The sequence below is a fragment of the Nyctereutes procyonoides genome, unplaced genomic scaffold, assembly GCF_905146905.1.
Source record: "Nyctereutes procyonoides isolate TBG_1078 unplaced genomic scaffold, NYPRO_anot_genome, whole genome shotgun sequence".
Lineage (NCBI taxonomy): Eukaryota > Metazoa > Chordata > Mammalia > Carnivora > Canidae > Nyctereutes > Nyctereutes procyonoides.
This window is the reverse complement of record NW_026575035.1, coordinates 13941856-13962645: the sequence shown is the minus strand read 5'-3', so window position 1 is coordinate 13962645 and position 20790 is coordinate 13941856. Positions and strand designations below refer to the sequence as shown.

Sequence of the window (20790 nt, the reverse complement as noted above, 5' to 3'; positions counted from 1 at the left end):
GCTTTTGGGACATCCATACTTGATCCTTCTTTTTGTTGTTTTTGTTTTATATTTAGTTTAAGACTTCTCAGAATTGCACCTACAAATTTTAGAAAAGATACTTATCTACATTTGGATTCTGCCTCTGTATTGTAGCTTTTACTAGTTCTCTGAGAGGTTGCAGCACACGGTTCAGAGAATGAATTGTCATATATCTTATAGAACATGTCTGTGGGGAAAGGGTGTGTGTATATATTTTTAAAGGAAAGGACATGTCTGAGAATTTCATAAAATCTAAATATTTTCCATATACAAGAATATTGCAGAACAACTTTTGGGTTTGGGGGGGTTCTTGATCTCTGAATGTTAAATCTTTCTATGGCTTTGAGAAGTCATAATCACTTCAGAATTACTTTTCTTTTTTCAGCTTCTAAAAATCCACATTTTAAGTTCTACCTTTCCTATAATTATTGTTTGGACTCATAATAACCATTAACAGTATTTCACATAGGGAAATAGAGAATCTGTATCATCAAGTTTATTATTTTTTTAAAAGATTTTATTTATTTATTCATAAGGGGGGGGGGGCAGAGACACAGGCAGAGGGAGAAGCAGGTTCCATGCAGGAAGCCTGACCTGGGACTCAATCCTGGGTCTCCAGGATCACGCCCTGGCCTGAAGGCAGGCGCTAAACTGCTGAGCCACCCAAGGCTGTCCTGTATCATCAAATTTATAAAAACGGGGTAGACATAAAATACAGATGATCTGACACTGTTACTTACATTATTTTTCTAAAGGCCTAGACATTCTTCCTCTTATCCTGGCACCACTGGTTTTCAAGATCAACAATGATAAGTGCTTTGTCCTTAATTTTCAGTAGATAGAAAATCAAAATGGAAAAATTGATCTGTAGGAGTTATGGGGAGATGCAGTAACTTAATTCTTTTTTTTTTTTTTTTTTTTAACATTGCAGTTGCTGTTCAGGATTCGTTAATTCTCTCAATTTATTTTGACAGGAAGAAGGTATTTTAAAGTAAGCTGTTCAAACATGATTTATAGTTGATAAGTTGATCTCCTAATCCAAATTGTCATATTATCTTGTTCCAATTCTGGATATTGAAGAGTAAACGTTCATGGGATTTGAAATTTGGCTTACTTGATAACATTTTAAGACCAACATAAAATCATTTAATACTTTTAGATCCTGAGATGTGTAGAATTTTAGGTGGGAAAAGAGTCTCTACTAAAGTGACCACTAGGGGGCACCTGACTCAGTTGGAAGAGCATAGGTCTCTTGACCTTGGGGTCATAACTTCCAGACCCTTGTTGGATATAGAGGTTACTTAAAGCTTAAAAAATAAAGTGACCACCAGTTCTTGAATAAGCAGTATTATAACACCATTTTTTTTTGTCTAGTAGCACTAAAGATTCTGATATCCAAAATTTAGCTTTATTTGCTGTTATAATACAGACTTCAAGAAATTTCTGTGCTTATACATAATAAGAAAGCAAACCATCATTCTCATTTCCATTCCCCAGATAACATATTTTCATTCTCTTAGGTTCATTTTATCAAAACAAAGTTCAGCTTTCATAGAAAATGGAAGATGTGGGACTAGAGAGTTGTCTTTATCCAGAGGCTCTGTGTTTCTCTTCTCTCTTCTCAGTTCCACTTCCAGGTGTCTTCTAACAAATACCCGTACCCTTGATATCCATGGTGGTGGTATTCCTCCTGTCCTGTGTACACCGGGCTTCTGACCATCTCTTCCTCTAAACTCTGTATGTTACACTCTCTTCCACTCTTGTTTGGAACAAGCATGATACAGAATTCTTCTACATTTGGACAGTTCTGTATTTTATCCAGATCTATTCCTAAGACTAGAATTACGTAAGTACCACTATCCAACCTATGAGCAGTTTCTCTAGTACTTTCAAGGAGTTTTTTTTTTATTATTGTTTTTTATTAAAAGCCTAAAGAATTATCAAGTATATAGTTGAAGAAACATACTAAGTAAGAATACTGGAGGGTCACTTGGGTGACTCAGTGGTTGAGTGTCTGCCTTTGGCTCAGGTCATGGCCCTGGGGTTCTGGGATGGAGTTCTGAATCAGGCTCCCTGTGAATCGAGAGCCTGCTTTTCCTCTGCCTGGGTCTCTTCCTCTCTCTGTCTCTCATAAATAAATGGATGAAATCTTAAAAAAGAATACTGGAAATTATACTAATATTAAATATAATTATTCTATGTAAATATACCCCCCAAAACTTCATTCAAGAGATTAATTTCTCTCTACTCAATACATTTATTATATGGAGCTCTTTAACAAAATCACTTGACCTACCTGATGAAAGGTAGGTAGAAATCAGAATTCAGCCTGTTGTATCAGCAGAAAGCCTCAGTGATTTTTAAAAATTTTAATGTTTTGGAGCTCCCAGGTTACTCAGTCGGTTAAGTGTCTGACTCTTGCTTTCAGCTCAGGTCATGATCTCAGGGTCTTGGGATTGAGTTCCATGTAGGACTTTGTGCTCAGCAGGGATTCTGCTGGAGATCCCCCCCGCCCCTTCGGCCCCTACCTACCCTCACGTATGCATGTGCTCTAAGAAATCTTTTTAAAAATGTCAGTATCTTGTTAAAATTATTTTATTGTAGGTGATTAGAACACGTGCATCTAATGTGTAACTTATATAACATGTAATCTTTCAAAGAACATCTTAATGTATTTAATCAGAACATAGGTTCTATTCCTTAGAGAAGCTTTTACCATTGTTTAATCTTCATGTACTTTTTAAGAAATTTCATCACCTGTTTCTTCCCAGAGTGGAGGTAAGAAAGGGAATAGTAATTGGAGCTTTGTAAGCCAAACCTATTTCTTTATCCCACAGATACTCCAAATAAAATTAATTACTATTATTAAAGCTACTTACTAGCTAAGCTAAGGCTAGGTAACAACTGGGACATTTATTCTCCAAATGTTTTTAATATTACAGGTAAAAAGTTTACAGGCATCCTCCATGTATGGTAAAATAACAGAGTATAAGCAAAATTAGATATGAAGAAAAACATGAATTCAGTGAATACCGAAAGCTAAAGGTCCAAGAATTCCTTCATTTAGAATGCAAGGCAGAGTAAAGAATTATAACAGATCTCAAAAGCAAAAATAAAATATCAATATCCAGTTAAAAATTAGAACTTAATGATGGTCTTATAACAGGATTAGGTTCGAGTACATGTAACAGAGAAGCCCCAAATGGCAACTTCCACAACTTGGAAGTTTATTTCTCTCAAATCAAAAACATCCAGAGTAAATAGTCTGAAGCTGACAGTGGCTCTACTTTGTCCACAGGGACCCAGACAGGCTCTCTGCCATCCTTAGCATTGGCTTCCACGTCCAGGTTAGCTTTTGGCTGGCTGGGACTCTCAGGTCCAGTCGTCACCCTGTACTCAAGACTCAGGAGGAAGGAACAGGGATAGGCTATAGATGAAAGGACTTTCTCCTGGATTCTTCTCCTATCAACATCTTGTCAGCCAGAACTCAGTCACATGACCACATGAAACTGTGAGGGAAACTGGGATATGTTTATTAACTTGATCATTGTGATTATTTCAAAATGTGTACTCAGATCATCATGGTATCCACTTTAAATAAAACTGTCAATTTTACCTCAATAAAACTGGAAGAACAAAGGGCTTTAAAGAGCCAGAAAACCTAATTGTAGAAAATAGTAGGAAATAGCATAATAATTGATAATTGAGAAGAAATCTGAATTTTATTCTCAGCCTCAAAAGACTTCTATTTGGAACTATGGAGCAGCGCATATTAAAGAACTTCTTTACACCCAAGTGAAGATGAGACTGTGCATGTAGTTAACGTGTGGGTTCAGTTTATTCTTGTCCCTCTTTTTCAGTTTCTGATCCTGTATTTGGTCCAGATTGTTACATTATATTGTGAAATTTGTTGTATTCTATCATACATACATAACACTTACCTTAAAATGCAGCAGCCAATACCCTGGTGAAAGGCTACTGTATTACTGATTTGATTTTGTTGTCAGATGTAACCAATAATTAGCTTACCATTTTTAAGAGCATTAAAAAGTTTCTTCACCTTAGTTCAAACCCACACAAGACATGACTTAGCAAAAACATCAGTGGTGCCTCATGACAGTGTGGGTTTGTGCATATCATATAGAGATTAGGAAGAATGATGGCAGTAAGAGACCTGGCTTGTATCTACATCACGTTGATAAGTGCTTTGTTGTTACGAAACTTACAGGAGGGGATTTATGTATTATGTAAGGTCAGTCTGGAAAGTATTTCTCAGATACTATGTTCTGATTAATTGATAATGATGATTTTCATATTTCCTTACGAAGCCTGTAATAGCCATCCTTCCTTCCTTACAGGACAGACATCAGATCAAGGCAGCCCCTTCAAGATGACCTTCCATTCTCTGAGAAGCCGCCAAGCAGACAGTTTTCCTTACCAAGTCTGTCTCCAGAAGAGCCTCAACAGAAGACTGCACTAGCAAATGAGGAAGCATTGCAGAAGATCTGTGCCCTTGAAAATGAACTTGCTGCTCTCAGGGCACAGATTGCCAAAATTGTGACCCTGCAAGAACAGCAAAATCTCACTGCAGGTCTGTAAATCCTAAATTTGTTTTAACCAGTGAAGTGGGAATTAGGAGAATGCCACTAATTTTAAAATGTATTAGTAAGTAACAGCGATGGGGTTGTCAGAAAACCAAAGGTCAGTCCTCTCCGTGGTCCAGTCCAAGACTCAATCAAGTTTAAGTAGCTTTTGTTGGTTTTGGACAATTTTGATGCTATCAGAGAGGATGAATTTGGCAAACACTGAAATTCATACAGTTGAATTGCTGCTCTTGTGAATACACTGGGACACTTTATGATAATGGCACCAATTTTATCAGCTGAGAAGTAATCTCAAAACCACCCTGATGGGGTTTGAGTGCTGTTTACTGACCTGCATGTCCCAAGGCAAGTCCTCGGCCTTCCTACCTTCCTTTCCTGCTCTAAAATGGGCTAATAGTACCTACGTTGTGCAGTTGTTGTGGTAGTAAATGTGCAAATTATATAAAATGCCTTTAGTACATAGTAGCTACTTAATAGTCATTTCTCCTCCTCTTGCCCAGAGTAGAAACTGAATTCAGATCCTGTGACTCTTGGTCCAATACTCTTTGCTTTTATTTGTGTGCATTGTTACTTTGGAAAAGAAATCCTAGCCTTGAAATCCCAGCCTATTAACCTGCTGGCAACTCTAATGTTTAAAGATTGTTATTCTGCCTCCAAGCCATGTGTGCTGGAGTTTACTGTAACCCAACACGGAGACCTCACGCAACATGAGGACAGCAGACCAATGTCCTCTGGGCACTGAGCGCTTGAGAAGTAATTGGTTATTTTAACGAAATTTGCATGTAACTTTTAAAAAACCATAAGTTCTATCTTTTTAAACTTTTATTATATGGCATTTCTCTTTTGCTTTACCTCCCTCTTCTGGCAAACTAGGAAAACTGAAAATGAGATCATTTGGAGGTTTCTAAGATGTTCTGTTTACAGTTGAAATCCCTGGAGTAAAAATTTTGCATTGAGGTCAATATTAGTCCTAGTCAATACAGTCCAACCTGTGAACAACTCTCTGTCCTCTAGTTATGCAGAAAGATGAATTTTTATATCCTTATTTTGTAACCACTTTATTTTTTTCCTTTCAGGAATTTGTTGAATATTAAGTCTTAAAACTTCTCCATGTTTTACATGTAAATATTCTTAAAATGAAACAAATTATCAATTTTTTCAAATGATACTAAATGTATCACTGTCTATATTGAAAATGCTTATGCAGTATACTCTTTTATATTTTATCTAAAAGTAGTTACAAATTGCAACAGTCAGACTTGAACTTTTGAGATCACAAAAACACCCCTGTTAAGTTAAATGGAACTTTTCCATCTGGAGAGCTTGGGATTAGATAGATATTCAAGATTCTAACCAAGTAACCGAAACTTCATTTAATTACATAACTGAGGGTTTAAGCATATTGATTTCAAGTATACAAAAGTCCTTAGCATAATTTTGCTGTTAAAAGTATTTTATTTGCCTGTTAGTGTTAAATTTTTCCTTATTTTTGTAGGTGATTTAGAACCTACCACATCTGTTGCTGCAGCACCACCCTCTGTCCCCCCACCACCCCCGCCCCTACCCCCATCAGGACTCCACCAAAGTGTATCTGCTATTGACTTGATAAAAGAGCGAAGAGAGAAAAAAGCTTGTGCTGGAAAGACTCTGGTTAAGAGCAGTCCAAAGAAATCTGATATGCCAAATATGCTAGAGATCCTTAAAGATATGAATAGTGTAAAACTGCGGTCAGTAAAAAGGTGAGGATACATTTACCTGCTCTCACTTCCTGTATTTTTGTTATGTTTAGTAAGCAAAATACTAGGCTTCTTGAGAACTTTTCTTTTATAACCTGTTTACCATGAAGAGTTCTAGTGTTTAGTTTTTAAAAAACAAGGCCTCAAGTGTCTCCTGTATAACTAAGAAATCAGCAAACATTTCCAGGCTTTTTAGTTTTCCTCCTGTTGAATTTAAAGTTGTTTTATGTGAAGTCTTTGTTATCATCTAGTCATTCATTCAGTAAAGCTACACTGTACATCTACCGTGGTAATCACTAGGCTTTGGGAGAATGGAAGTGTATCTGCCCTGACAAAGGAGAGCATAACGTATGCTCTTGAGTTGAACTAAGTGGCTGTTCATTGGGCATCTTTGTGTGTTTATTGAGCCTTAGAGTTTCTATCTCCCTTCTCTCAACGTTTGTCAGTAACTTCACTGGGTATCTGTGATGCTGGAGAAGTGCTGCCAAGCATGTAAAGGCACACAAAGTACTTCTCTGAGGGATGCCGGCATATTGAAATGTCCCCTTGGTTTCTGTTCACTTCTTTAAGGTCAGAACAGGACATAAAACCCAAATCTGTGGATGCCACTGACCCTGCTACCCTCATAGCAGAGGCTCTGAAAAAGAAATTTGCTTATCGATATCGAAGTGATAGTCAAGGTGAATCTGAAAAAGGAATTCCAAAACCTGCATCTGAGGCCACCTCAGAAACAGTGTTGGTGAGTATTAGGTCACATTTCTTTACTTGTACAACGTGGTCATTTACTCCTTTGCTGAGCATGTGCATTTCATAAGACATTCAGCTGTGGCTTCTGCAAGATTCAGAAAGATGTGCCACAGGAACTAGCCCCTACCCACAAACAAGATTGGTCATAGAAGAGCATAAAAAAGGAAGCAAGAGCCAACTCCTGGTTTCACTACTTAGCATCTCCAGTGTTAAATTTTCCATGCTGTGCTTTTATTTATATGTAAGCACAGTGAAGTGAAATTCATAATAAAATTTATATCTTAGGACAGTGTGTATGTTATGATAGAGAATTCAAAGTAAAGAGAGAATTTTTCCTTAAGGTGTCCTGTGAAAGTCATTTAAGAGGGCAAGATTTAACCTGGACTTTGCAGGATGTTTCAGGTCATAGGTGAAGATTGAGCAGATTTCATGGAAACTTTCAAATATTAGCCCTTTACTAGCTCTTTACTGTCATGTGGAATACGTACTTATCCATTTGAGAGAGGCAGGTATCTTAGAAATTCTAGCATCTTTGAAACTCTGCAGACATTGAATAAAGGAAACTTCGTACTTCATTCTTGAGGTGAAATTGGCCTAAAGCTTATGATCTTGCTAATAAGGTGATTATAGTTTTCTAGGAAGTAATTTGGTTACCTCTTTGTATTTCATTCTGTTAATGTGTCATGTTTATAACAGCCTGTCAATTCATTAAGGTTTTTAATAGCTGCTTTGTTTTTCAGCAGAAATACCCAGATCTTTGATTAGGAGGGGAGTGTGTATCGTTACTGTTACCTGAACCAATATCTTTATTTATACTTTTTGTTTCTTTTCTAGTTTGGGCCACACATGTTGAAGTCTACAGGAAAAATGAAGGCTTTAATTGAAAATGTTTCAACTTCCTAATAGAGAGTGAGCCGAGAAAAACTATCCTTGTTCCAGCTGTTGGTTGGTTAGGGCTGTTTGGCTAGTAGAAATCAACAGTATTTAGTAAATACCTGAATTTAGTATTCAGTGGTATCCTTTTAAGTCTAATTAGATTCAGCAATAACAAATGCACCCTAAGTTTGTGGGGTTTTTCCTATGAGATTAGTTCTGAAGTTTTCCATAACGTGTATTCAGAGGTAACATGTTTTTAATGTGTAGTCATAATGTTTAGGTTTCTAGGCTTGAAAACATAGATTTCAGAAGGACATTTGTAGATGTGAGTTTTTAATTCTTAACACTAATTTATCCATGCAAATGTTTTATATGCATATATTTGGATATAACAGTATGTAAAATTTAATAATGACGTCAGTGAGGGTACTGTTACCATCATTAGTTGTCAGTAACCATTTACTACTCAGTGATGGAACACAGGTTGTTGGAGTGAAATATTTAGGATTGGAACCTTTTTGCCTTAATAGGGCTTTTACCTTAGAGTCTCTATCTCATTTCCTTGGAAGATGGGGTTCAAGTAGGGACCAGATAATGTTCACTGCTGAAAATTCCATAATGCTTTCGTTTAAAGGGAAGTCAAAGACTATGAAAGCTGCTTTCACTTCAGTGCTGTTCAGCACTGAGAAAAAAAAAATTTAGGGTTCATACAGATTTAATTCAATAATTTGATTTATTATAACAAGTGAAAACCAGAATGTACCATTTTTTTTCCCAGTTGAATAAATGGCATCATAAAGATGACTCATTGCTAATACTTAATGGGAAATGGCAGCATAATAGGGTTTTAAAATTTTTAATAGTGGTCGAATACAGTAGCTTTATAATGAAACACTGAATAGGCGAAAGAATTTCCTGTAAGAAGTTTATCATTGGTCAGAGTGCTGTTCTGTCGAACTACATTATACAGCAAACCTTAGGTGCTATTTGGAGAACAGCCTTTCTCATTGAGAGCTTCTGAGGAATTGCTGTTAAGTGATCATTCGTGAATGTTTGGTAAATCTTTATGGTTTTCTGTATTTCTGTTAAACTCAGCTATAGTTAATGTCAGAATCTCCTACCATGAGTAAATATTTGGATTTATTTAAATCTAGTAAAAAGAAGTGGAGATAGACATTTAAGTTATTGAAAATATGTGCAATGTTCTCAATATTAGCAGATGTTATTCAGCTTAAATTTTGAACTGTGACTTATTTTACATATGCTGATTACATTGTTCCTAACTGTTGATTTAAAAAAAATTCAGAAACTTTGCCTGAATTACATATTTGGACCTCCTAAGAAATTTATATTTGTATCAGTATTGAATTTGGCCACTGCTCCAATGGAAGGAAGTTACTGTTTTAAAATAAAGCAAATTTACATTTTCCTTGGATAAGGCCTATATATTGTTTTGTTTTTTTTTTTAACGGGTAAGAGTCTAAGTGTAGATTCTTTATAATTTGCTTTCTGCATTCTTAAATGGAAATGTTTCCACTTATTCACCAGTCTATTTTTTCCACTGAACACAATACCTGAAGTGAAAGATGATGAAGATAATTAAACTTTATAGCTGAGGCTCAGAAAGTTAAATTACTAGTATGTTTGTAGGGCTCAGAGAGCACTGGACTTAGGAGTAATATAAGTCCTATTTTCAAAAGGGGAACCTGGCTCAGCTCAAAAAATTAAGTAAAATAACGAGTTTCAATACATTCTGAGTGGTAGAGAGCTAAATAAATTACTACTTCTATGATTTTACATTAGGTCACTGTAGTTTCCAGTAGGCTGATTTCTGCCAGGTGTCCTCCTATTTACCTACTGGCACAGGTCTGGGGTGGAGCAGGAAAACAGTCTAGTTCTGGTTGTCTCCCCCATCATAAGCCCTTCTGTATAAGAATGTTTTCTTGACATATTAAATTCCTGAGTCTGTGTCTCAGTGGTAAAGAAGACAACATGAGGTAACAACTACCAGAAACAAATACTTTGGAAAAACCATCCTTCTGACAACTTCTCCAAAAATAGAAGTCTAAACTTTTCGTAGGTAGTCCAGGATAGTAGGGTAGGGAGTTGATAAATTCGAATCTACATATAAAGCAATTGTTCTTGAAGAACTGAGGCTCACTGAGAGTGGGAGAGACCAACACAGTAGTTACAGGAACCCCACCCCCAATACAACAAACTACACAGGGAGGGAGATCATGGAGGAGCCTGTGTGTAGACTTGCCAACCCTGGGCACAGCAAAAAAAACATACCGGTGGTTTATTTTTATTTATTGAGAGAGAGAGAGAGAGAATGGCTGGGACACAGGAAGTGGGAGAAGCAGGCTCCATGCAGGGAACCTGACATGGGACTCGATCCCAGATCTCCAGGATCACACCCCAGGCTGCAGGCGGCGCTATACCGCTGCACCACCGGGGCTGCCCCATACTAGTGGTTTAAAGGGCAATTAACCTATGAGTGAAGGAGACCCATTTTCTAACCCAAGTGTGGAATGGTAGGGAAACTGCTGGGACTCAGGTGGAAAGCATTGCTGATTACTATTGTTTATGTTCCCCATCTTAATAGTGTACAAGGAGCAGGGTCCAGGCACTGTAGCCAGCCTGCTAGGCTACCCAAGTGAGCCTCAAGCCTCCACCAGCTCATGGTCCTAGCACAGTGTCCCATAGGACACCCCTGGCTGACACCTGCTCCCATCCCAGCTCACCATTCAAAGCTGGCAGGAACATGCAGTCTACACGAGGCATTCCTACACAGGACCACTCCTTCAAGACTGTGAGAGATAGCTGTTCTGCCTAATTTATAGCAATGAACACAGAAAGGCAAATAACATGAAGTATATGTTCCAAACAGAAGAGGACAAAGCCTCAGAAAAAGAACAAAATGGAGATAAGTAGTCTACCTGTAGAGTTCCAAGTGATGATCAAATTCATTAGACTTGAGAGAAGAGTGGATGAACTCCAACGAAGAGACAAAATATTTTTAAAAAAGAACAGAGCTGAAGAATATAACAAATGAAAAATACACTAGGGGATATTAACAGAGGATGCAAAAGAAAGGATTAGCAATCTGGTAGAGTGAAGAATCCAAGCCAAACGGCGTGTGTGTGTGTGTGTGTGTGTGTGTGTGTGTGTGTGTGTGTTAAGTGTAAGGACCACTAGGAGAACAAAAAGTGTGCTAATATGCACATTAATAGGGGTCTCAGAAGGAGAAGAGAGAAGCAAATTTATTTGAAGAACTAATAGCTAAAAACTTTGCTAATCTGGGTAAGGAAACAGACACCCAGGAAACAGTCTGTAATGTGAGCCACACCAGATGTATTAGAATTAAAACGGCAAAAAGTAAAGAGAAAATCTTAAAGGCAGCACGAGAAAAAGCCACATACAAGGGAAACCTCCAGAAGGTATTTGGTTGATTTTACAGCAGAAATTTTGTTGGCCAGAAGGGAGTGGCTGGATGTATTTAAAATGCCGAAAGGGAAAAACCTACCCTTGCAGGATAAAATATTCTTAGTTGGAACACTCAGAATTAAAGGAAAAGGGTTTCCCAGACAAGTATAAGCTAAACCAGTACCAGCCTTAAATGTTAAAGGGTCTTCTTTAAGCAGAAAAGTCCCAACTGGAAATAAAAAAAAATATATGAAGGGAAAAAATGTCCCTGGTAAATATAAAGAGAGGAAAGCAGACACTTAAAAAGTTAGTATGAAGGTTAAAGACAAAACAAGTAAAATCAATTGTAACTACAATGAATAGTAATTTAAGGGATATACAAAAAATGTCAGATGTCAAAAACAAGATGTAGAGGGGGCAAGGAGTAAAAATTAGTGCTCTTTGGATGTGTTTGAACCTAAGCAATTACCAGTTTAAAATAGACCAGTATGTATACAGGAGTCTCATGGTAACCATAAACCAAAACCTACAATAGATACAAAAAAGATGGTGCACCTGAATGGCTCAGTGGTTGAGTGTCTGCCTTCAGTTCAGGTCATGATCCAGGGGTTCCCACAGGAAGCCGCCTCCTTCCTCTGCCTATGTCTCTGCTTCTCTGTGTTTCTCACAAATAAAATTAAGAAAAAAAAAAAAAAACTCAAACATGACAACAAAAACTCATCAAACCAAAAGGAAAGAGATAAGAAAGGAACCAGAGAACTACAAAACCAAAAACAATGAATAAAATGGCAGTAGGTATATACTCCTCAATTAACTTCAAACGTACATGAACTTAAAACCTAAAACAGTTATTGAGAATGCTTAATTTCTTTGGTTATTAGAAGTTGCATCCCAGAATCTCTTAAATCCTGTTAGGAAGTAGTTTTAAAGATGAAAAGCATGGAGATGCTCCATCATCCAAACATGGTATTTTCCAAAACAATGTCAACCCCCATTGAGAGTGCATTAAATTTTTTTTTAAGATTTTATTTGTTCATGAGAGACACACACAGAGGGGCAGAGACAGAGGCAGAGGGAGAAGCAGGCTCCATGCAGGGAGCCCAATATGGGACTCCATCCTGGGACTCCAGGATCACACTCTGAGCCAAAGGCAGATGCTCAACCACTGAGTCACCCAGGCATCCCAAGAGTACATCAGAGTTTTGACTAAAATGAGGTTCACTTGTGATCAGTTTGTTCATTTGACTCGTTGACTGTTGGCAAAAAATGTAGCTAATATATTAATAAATGTTGCATTTGATTTGGAAAAAAATGAACTCAATACTTAAGTTGAAAGACATAGGGGTGGTAAGTGTCCAACTCTTGATTTGGGCTCAGGTCATGATCTCAGGATCCTGAGATCAGGCCCTTCCTGCATTGGGCCACACACTGCATTGGAGTCGGCTTGTCCCTCTCCCTCTGTTCTTTCCCTCCCTGCCCTCACACTCACTCAAATAAAATCTTAAAAACAAACAAACAAAAAAAAAAAAAAACAAAAGACTGTACCAAAGACAAGGGCATTACATAATGATAAAGGAGTTGGTCCAAGAAGAAGACATAACATTTGTAAATATCTACGAGCCAACATAGGAGCATGTAAATATATAAAGTAAAATATTAATAGATCCAGACATGAGGGAAAATAACAGTAAAACTTCAATAGGGCCCATTAGCACCCCACTTACATCAATGGATAGATCATTCAGAGAGAGAATCAATAAAGAAACATTGCCCTTAAATGACACATTAGGCCAGATGGACTTAATAAATACAAAATATTCCGTCCCCAAAACTATAGAATACAGATTCTTTTCAAGTGTGCACAGAACATTCTCCAGGAGAGATCACAGGAGGCTACAAAACAAGTTTCAATAAATTCAAGAATGCAATATGTTGTCTCTTCTCACAACAGTATGAAACTAGAAATCAAATACAAGAAAACTGATAGACACATGGAGACTAAAAAAACGTTACTCAACAGTAAGTCAATGAAGAAATCAAAGAGAAACACTTTGAGACAATAAAAACTGAACTTTCCAAAAGCCATAGAATGCAGCAAAAAGCAGTTCTAAGAGGGAAGTCCATAGCAAAACAAGCCTACCTCAAGAAATGAGAAAAATCCCAAGTAAACAACCTAACTTTATATCTGAAGTTAGTAGAAGGAAGGAAATAATAAAGACTACACAGTCCACCATTACCCTGATATTGAAAGACAAACCATAAGAAAAGAAAACCACAGGTCAAATATCCTTGATGCACATTGATGCAAAAATATTCAACAAAGTATTACATACAGAATTTAGTGTGTTAAAGGGGCCATACACCAGAATCCAATGAGATGTATTCCAAGGATGCACGGATGGTTGGACATCTGCAAATCCTTGTGATACACCACATTAACAAAACGAGGATAAAAATTGTATGGTTATCTCAACAGATGCAGGAAAAAACCATTTGACAAAATTTGATATCCATTTATGATAAAGTGAGTATAGAAGGAACATATCTGAAAATAATTAAGGCCACGTATGACAAACCCACAGGTAACCTAATCCCCAATGGTGAAAAGCTAAGCTTTTCCTAAGACAAGGATGGCCACTCTTACCACTTTTATTTAACATAGTATTAGGAAGTCTAGCTACAGCAATCAGGAAAGAAAAAGAAAATCCCAAATAGGAAAAGCAGTAAAACTCAGTATTTGCAGTTGACACACTTACTAAAAAACCTAGACTCCACCAAAACACTATCATAACTATATCAATGAGTTGTCAAGAAGCAGTATACAGAGATACCTGGGGGACTCAGCCAGTTAAGATTCCAACTCTTCATTTCGGCTCAGATCATGATCTCAGGGTTGTGGGATGGAGCCCCGCATTGAGCTCCAGCATTGAGCTACATGCTCAGCAGGGAGTCTGAGATTCGTTCTCTCCCTCTGCCCCTCCTTCCCCCTCTAAAATATAAATCTTTTTTAAACAAGCTAGTATATAAAATTAACATAGAAATCAGTTGTAGTTCTATACACTAACAGGAGCTATTAGGAAAATAATCCCATCTATAACTATATCAAAAAGAAGAAAATACCTGGGAATAAATTTAAGGAAGTGAAAACCTATACTATGAAAACTATAAGACACAGGTGAAAGAAATTGAAGATGACACATACCATGTTCATGGATTCAAAGAATATTGTTAAAATGCTCCTACTCAATCTACAGATTCAGTGCAATCCATATCAAAGTACCAACAGCATTTTTCACAGAACTAGAACAAATAATCCTAAAATTTGTATGGAATCACAAAAGATGCCCCCCCACACACACACACAAATAGCCAAAGCAATCTTTATTTCTTTAAAGATTTTGAGAGAGAAAACTCAAGCAGGGGGGAGGGGCAGAGGCAGAGGGAGAAGCAGACTTCCCACTAAGCAGGGAGCCTGATGTGGGACTCAATCCTAGGATTCTGAGATCATGACCTGAGTAGACGCTTAACCAACTGAGCCACCTGGGTTCCCCTAGCCAAAGCAATCATGAGAACAAGAAAGCTGGAGGCACTGTGATTTCAAAGGCTATTATAAAAATCTAGTAACTAAAACAGTATGATATTGGCATAAAAATAGACCTATAGATGAATGGAACAGAATAAAAAGCCCATAAATAAATCCAGGCATATACAGTCAATCTATGACAAAGGAGCCAAGGATGTACAATATCTCAATAAATGGCCTTGGAAAACTGGCCACTATCTTATACTGTATACAAAAATAAATTCAAACAGATTAAAGATTTGAATATGAGACCTAAAACCATAACTTCCTAGAAGAAACCATACACAGTGCTACCTTTGACATTGGTCTTAGAAATATGGTTTTGGACCAGTCTCCTCAGGCAAGGGCAACAAAATCTAAAATAACAAGCTGGATCATATCAAAGTTTTGTACAACAAAGGAAACCCATCAACAAAACGAAAAGGCAACCCACTTAGTGGTAGAAGATACCTGAAAATAAGGGCTTAATATACAAAATATATAAAGAGCTTCTACAACTTGTATAAAAAAAATAAATAACCCAATTAAAAAAATGGGTAGAGGACCTGGATATTTTTCCACAGATGACATAAAGATGGCCAAGAGGCGAGGCACATGAAATGATGCTCACCATCATAAATTAAATTGAAACCACAGTATCACTTCATACCTATCAGATTGACTATTATCAAAAAGGAAAAATAAGTGTTGGGGAGGATGTGGAGACTATATTTTTAGAATCAAACTTGAAAGCTAAATGATTTTATTGGTCATGGATGTTAAAAAATGCAAGAATTACTAGAAATGGTATCATTTTCATCACTAATCAAATGAAACCATTCTCCTAAACCACACCCCAATACTCGGCAGTCATTTTGTAGAATACAGAAACCTGCCATATTCGAGAACACACATCATTTTGTCACCCAAACATTTTGAGAACAGAGACCAGGGTTTTGTAATTTTTAATACCTTTATTACAACCAGTGCAGTGCTCTCTGCACACAACAGGAACCTAGATGTTGCTGACCACATGATTCAGCACACACTAGTTTTGATAGAATTGCTTAATGTTAGACTGATGGCTAAAGAGGAAACACATTAATACCAAATTAGTTTGTTCAACAAACATTTAGTGATGGCCCAATTTACGCTAGCCCTGTGCTAAGCACAAGAGACTAAAAGGTGGATGAGACCTGCGGTGAGCCCCCTGGTAGCTCACCTCCAGGTAGTGAGCATTCCACCGACAGACCATGGACCCTTGGGGGGCCTTCCAAAGACAAAGGATGTCTGCAGATCCTTAGCAAGCAAGGAATGGCTCAGACTAAGTCTTGCACATATCTTGCAACAGTATGTTTCACATGTACGCCGATGCCATGGTGATTAATATGCACATTTATTTAAAAACATCAATGAATGCGTATTAGCTGTCGATCATTATATATTTTCTCAAGCAGGAGATACTGATTGGGAGAGGATTTAAACAAAATATTTATACATTAAAAAAAGTACACATGAAAACATTGTAAACCTGTGATGCAAAAATTTCAGAGTTTTAAGAAAACTGAAAGCTTAAAGAGCCAAGAAAGCATTTTGGGAAAAGAAACCATTTTAGGAATCTTCAAAGAATTACTAGCACCTCTAACCTGTACCTCAGGTACAAATAGATTTCCCCGGTTTGTAAAGGACATAAAATATTTGCTTCTTTTATACAAAGAGGATCCTTATAAACCATCACATTTACAGAATACAAATATTAGCCACGTACCAGATTTTTTTTTTTTTCATTAAGCTAAGGCTTGTGCCAAAATTTTCTCTCCACGGACCTTTACCTCCAGAGCAGAGGAGATGCCCCCTGACCACTGAAGTGTTGGGCCTAGAGCCCTGAAAGGCTGCTACATGCTCAACAATTCTTTGAAGTCTCCTGTTTTAAAAATTCATGTGAATTTTAATTGTTCCATAACATTTTAAGTGTAATCTTCTAAATTATTGAACTGTTTCTTCAAATTTTTCTAGAAAATCAATGTTCAAGGAACCTAAGTTATATTTAAGAAACAGGGCTATATAGACTGTGACTTCCATATATATGTAACAAAACATAACTTGCCAGTGGGTTTATTATATGTGTAGGCAGGAAATGGGAGCAACACTGAGGTGTCTCCGCCAAGAATGGAAATAAGCTAATCCTCTATCAAACAATAAGAAACACATAATGGATCAGAGCAGAAGTAAGCAATCATCCGGCAGATGGAGCCCAGGCAGGTTCAACTGAGACAAAGCTGAAGGTACTGACAGATCTACTGGATGTGCCAATCAGAAGCTGATGTGGAGAAGCAACTACTGGCAGAGAATCTCTAGCATCATCCAGGGGAAGAGTGTACCCTGGTCCACCAACATGAATATCAGCAGGCACATCCCCGTAGGGAGATGGATGCATGAGGCAACTTGCTTCCCTTGCTCAGAATCCATGCTCATCAAGTAACCGGCTGATCATAATTTGACTTCCCAAGAAGATTTGCCTAAAGGGAGAGAATGATTGATAGTTATATTTCCATTGTAAATTCAAATACTAACATTAAAAAAAAAGTATCTGTTACTATGAGCTTGGTTAATGGGAGTTTCCTAGGAGATAGCTCCACTTTGCATGTGCTGACATCCTAGGTCTGTAAAGATCTTCTCAGAGCCTGTAAAGATCTCATCAGACTCTAGATGCATCAGATTTGTCAGGATGGTGCCACCTTTAATGGCCACTGACCTTCCCCAGGTACAGTCCACTCTACTACATCAGACTGCTGTACCCACACTGTCCGATATGGTAGCCACTAGCCATAGCACTCAAAATGTGGCTAAGTCTGAACCGAGATGTACTCTCCAGTGTAAAAAACACACCAGATTTCAAAGATTTTGTACCCCCCCCCAAAAAAGAATGTAAAACATCTCTCCAATTGTTTTTTCTAAGATAATGACTACATATGGAAATGGTACAATATTTTGGATTGGATATACTGGAATAAATGTTAATAAAATTAATTCCATCTGTTTTTTTTTCCTTTTTTTAAACGTGGCTAGTAGAAAATTGATAATTCACTTACATGGCTCACATTATATTTCTATTGGACATCACTCTTCTATGCAAATAATGACAGCATGTTTGATTTTAAGGTTTGTACTATATCCTTCCTAATGAATAGGACTTGGGAAGACACAGGAGAAGCCCAGTGATGCCCTTCTTACACTGATCATCAATCAAAGGAGAATCAAGCCGATTTCTCCCTTGTATTAGTCAGAACTTGGAGCCAACTACATACCCAGGGCCACTCACTCACTCGTGAGGTGCAGATAACGCTAATGGATTGTGCCTGCACCTAGCTGGCTAAGTATCCGATGAGTGAATGCTAGAACCAAGAAGCTAAATCTCTGATTTCCTAGTAATTAGCATCATGATTTCCAAAAGATTGCGTTGTAAGGTAAATATCGAAGATAAAAATGTGAAAAGATAGGTTTTTATTCATCAAAAGTTAACAGCAACAGGCACATATTAAAATGAGTATGGCAAAGCCTTTTACAAATGGCTTTACACTCAAGCTTTCTCCCAAGAAAATGGCTGTTGCAACAAACTGTAAACATAATCGATAAACAGTCTTTTACAGTAACAAGGGAAATACAATTGAACTAAAAGAAAGCACCGGTTTCTCTTAAAACTAGATTACAGTTGTGCTTACTATACATAAAACAATTTAAAACAAATTACAAAAGTGGAATGTTTGAAGTTTAAAATTAGTCCTTAGATTTTTGTCCTAGAAAACATCTGTTCACATCAAAAGGCCCATCAAAGGGTAACGTTTCATCAAAGGGAGGGACAAGAAAACAATGCACTTTTTTTCAAATCAAAACAAGAAGTTTGGTCACTTAGCTTTGTGCATAGTTTAAGGCAACTGGAGCAGTCTGTTACGGCTCACCTACCTTCCCCTCCCCCAGTGTGGCTGCGCACTGTGTCACATTCTAAAATAATAAATAAAAGCTTACATTTCAACTCCTTTCCCACATGGATAAATATACCACATGCACAGTCACACATGCACAAACATGCACGCAAACACACATCCACACATCCACACACAACATACCTCTCACTCACTGCAGCGAAAGGGACTTTAGTACCCTTGCTCTGAAGGACACACTTCCCCATCCCACTTTATTTCAGATTGGCAAATACCCTGAGCTGATTATGGTGTTTTAAACATTCCACCTTTTTCTTGCATGTGCAGGTCAAGTGTACAGTAGTGAAAACAACATGCAATGTCTTCACTGCAGAATCATAATACAGCTAGGACATTGGTGTTCTTCCCCGCCCGCCCCAAATTAAAAACTAAGAGTTAAAAAAAAAAAAAATTGCATTGCCAAACGGCACTGGAGTGAAAGCTTGGCGGTACTCTATGATAAATGCTCAGTTTCCAGTGCGCAAAATAAAACTACAGCAAATGGGAGGCTTTGGTGGCATCCAAAGAAGAAACAAGGCAAACCAGAGGGAAAGAGCTGCAGGTTAAAAGTTTGATCTTTAAAATTCTTAGTGGTTCCTTCACAATCATGCTCCAAGGCAATTTAGAACCAGTATTTCAGAGTGGATTTGTAAACATCGAGTCTTGCAGGAGGCAGCAGAGGCTGGGCACTTCACATTTCCATTTTCTCAGAGAGAACTTAGTGGAAGGTACAGATACACAATGTTGCATCAGATTGGTTAAATTCCAAGAGATTTCTGCTGAAAGATCCAGTTCAAGTTTCGTGGTTCGAGGAATAAATGCTTGGAAAGACTCGGTGGCACACCTCAAAGCTTCCTTTTGTTCCTCCTCTCCGGTTCGCTCCTGCTGGGCTTTGCATATTCAAGGTTTCTCACGAAAGCCAAATGCATATTGCTATATGTTCAGGTCTTATAATTAAAAAGTGGGGTTGCGTGATCCGAGAGAGGACACCTTGGGAATAAATAACGCTGGCCTTGTTCCTTCGGAAACCTTGGCAGTCAAGAGCAAGTCCTCTCACCTTGAGACCCCATTTCACATTTCTAAACACCTGCAGGAGACAGTCTGTCCCACTGACTCTGGGGGCTATGATAATCGATTTTCCTGAGGTAATAACTGTGAGTTCAACTCCTCGAACGCAGCATCAGTGTCCTCACTGGTGGACTGTTCTCTCTGCAGCCCCTTCCAACTGGCTTTGTTCAGCCCCATATGTCCGAGCATTGTCTGGGAGAGCCTGGTATTGGAAAACCTGGCCCATTCTGTGAATAAAGGCTCCACTAGGTAAGTCATGAAACCTTGAGAAAATAAGAGAAAAAAGGTATTAACGTATATTCTGAAACTTCATCTTCAAAACATCTACCTGGTGTTTTTTCTCTAAATCCTAATCCAGTATTACCTAAGTTTTGTGTGTGTGTGTGTGTGTGTGTGTGTGTGTGTGTGTGTGTGTAAATTTACCTAACTTCTCTGAAGAACCTATTAAGGAACTTTGGTTTTTTTTAAGATTTTATTTATTTATTCATGAGAGACAAGGGGGGTGGGGGTGGGGGTAGAGGCACAGGCAGAGGGAGAAGCAGGCTTCATGCAGGGAGCCCGACATGAGACTCAAGACTGGATCCAGGGGCTCCAGGACCACGCCCTGGGCTGAAGGCAGCGCTAAACCACCGAGCCACCGGGGCTGCCCAACTCCTAGAACTCTAAGTAAAGGTTAACTGACAAACACATCAAATCTTTCCTGACGACTGCTCTCAGCACAACCACATCTATTTGAGCAAACACTTAGTGGCCCTTCCAACTGTGAGGAA

The 20790-nt window shown here is 37.9% G+C and overlaps 2 protein-coding genes across 6 annotated transcripts in view; one reads left to right on the top strand and one right to left on the bottom strand.

Annotated features, from left to right (window-relative positions):
* The window catches only part of MTFR1 (mitochondrial fission regulator 1), a 67065-nt gene extending 57643 nt beyond the window's left edge, over window positions 1-9422 (top strand). For all 3 annotated transcript variants that reach the window (XM_055318210.1, XM_055318209.1, XM_055318211.1), the window contains exons 5-8: window positions 4380-4612; window positions 6121-6364; window positions 6932-7100; window positions 7943-9422. In XM_055318210.1, coding sequence (XP_055174185.1) covers window positions 4380-4612; window positions 6121-6364; window positions 6932-7100; window positions 7943-8011 — 715 coding nt within the window. In that variant the 3' untranslated portion in view covers window positions 8012-9422. The remainder of the gene's footprint in view (window positions 1-4379; window positions 4613-6120; window positions 6365-6931; window positions 7101-7942) is intronic.
* A 115-nt stretch (window positions 9423-9537) lies between these two features.
* Window positions 9538-20790, bottom strand: part of PDE7A (phosphodiesterase 7A) — a 126359-nt gene continuing 115106 nt past the window's right edge. For 2 of the 3 annotated variants that reach the window (XM_055318207.1, XM_055318208.1), the window contains one exon: window positions 18460-20283. In XM_055318207.1, the coding sequence (XP_055174182.1) occupies window positions 20075-20283 (209 nt within the window). In that variant the 3' untranslated portion in view covers window positions 18460-20074. Of the gene's footprint in view, window positions 17492-18459; window positions 20284-20790 lie in introns of those variants that run through there. The other variant, XR_008663500.1, reaches the window with a different exon arrangement.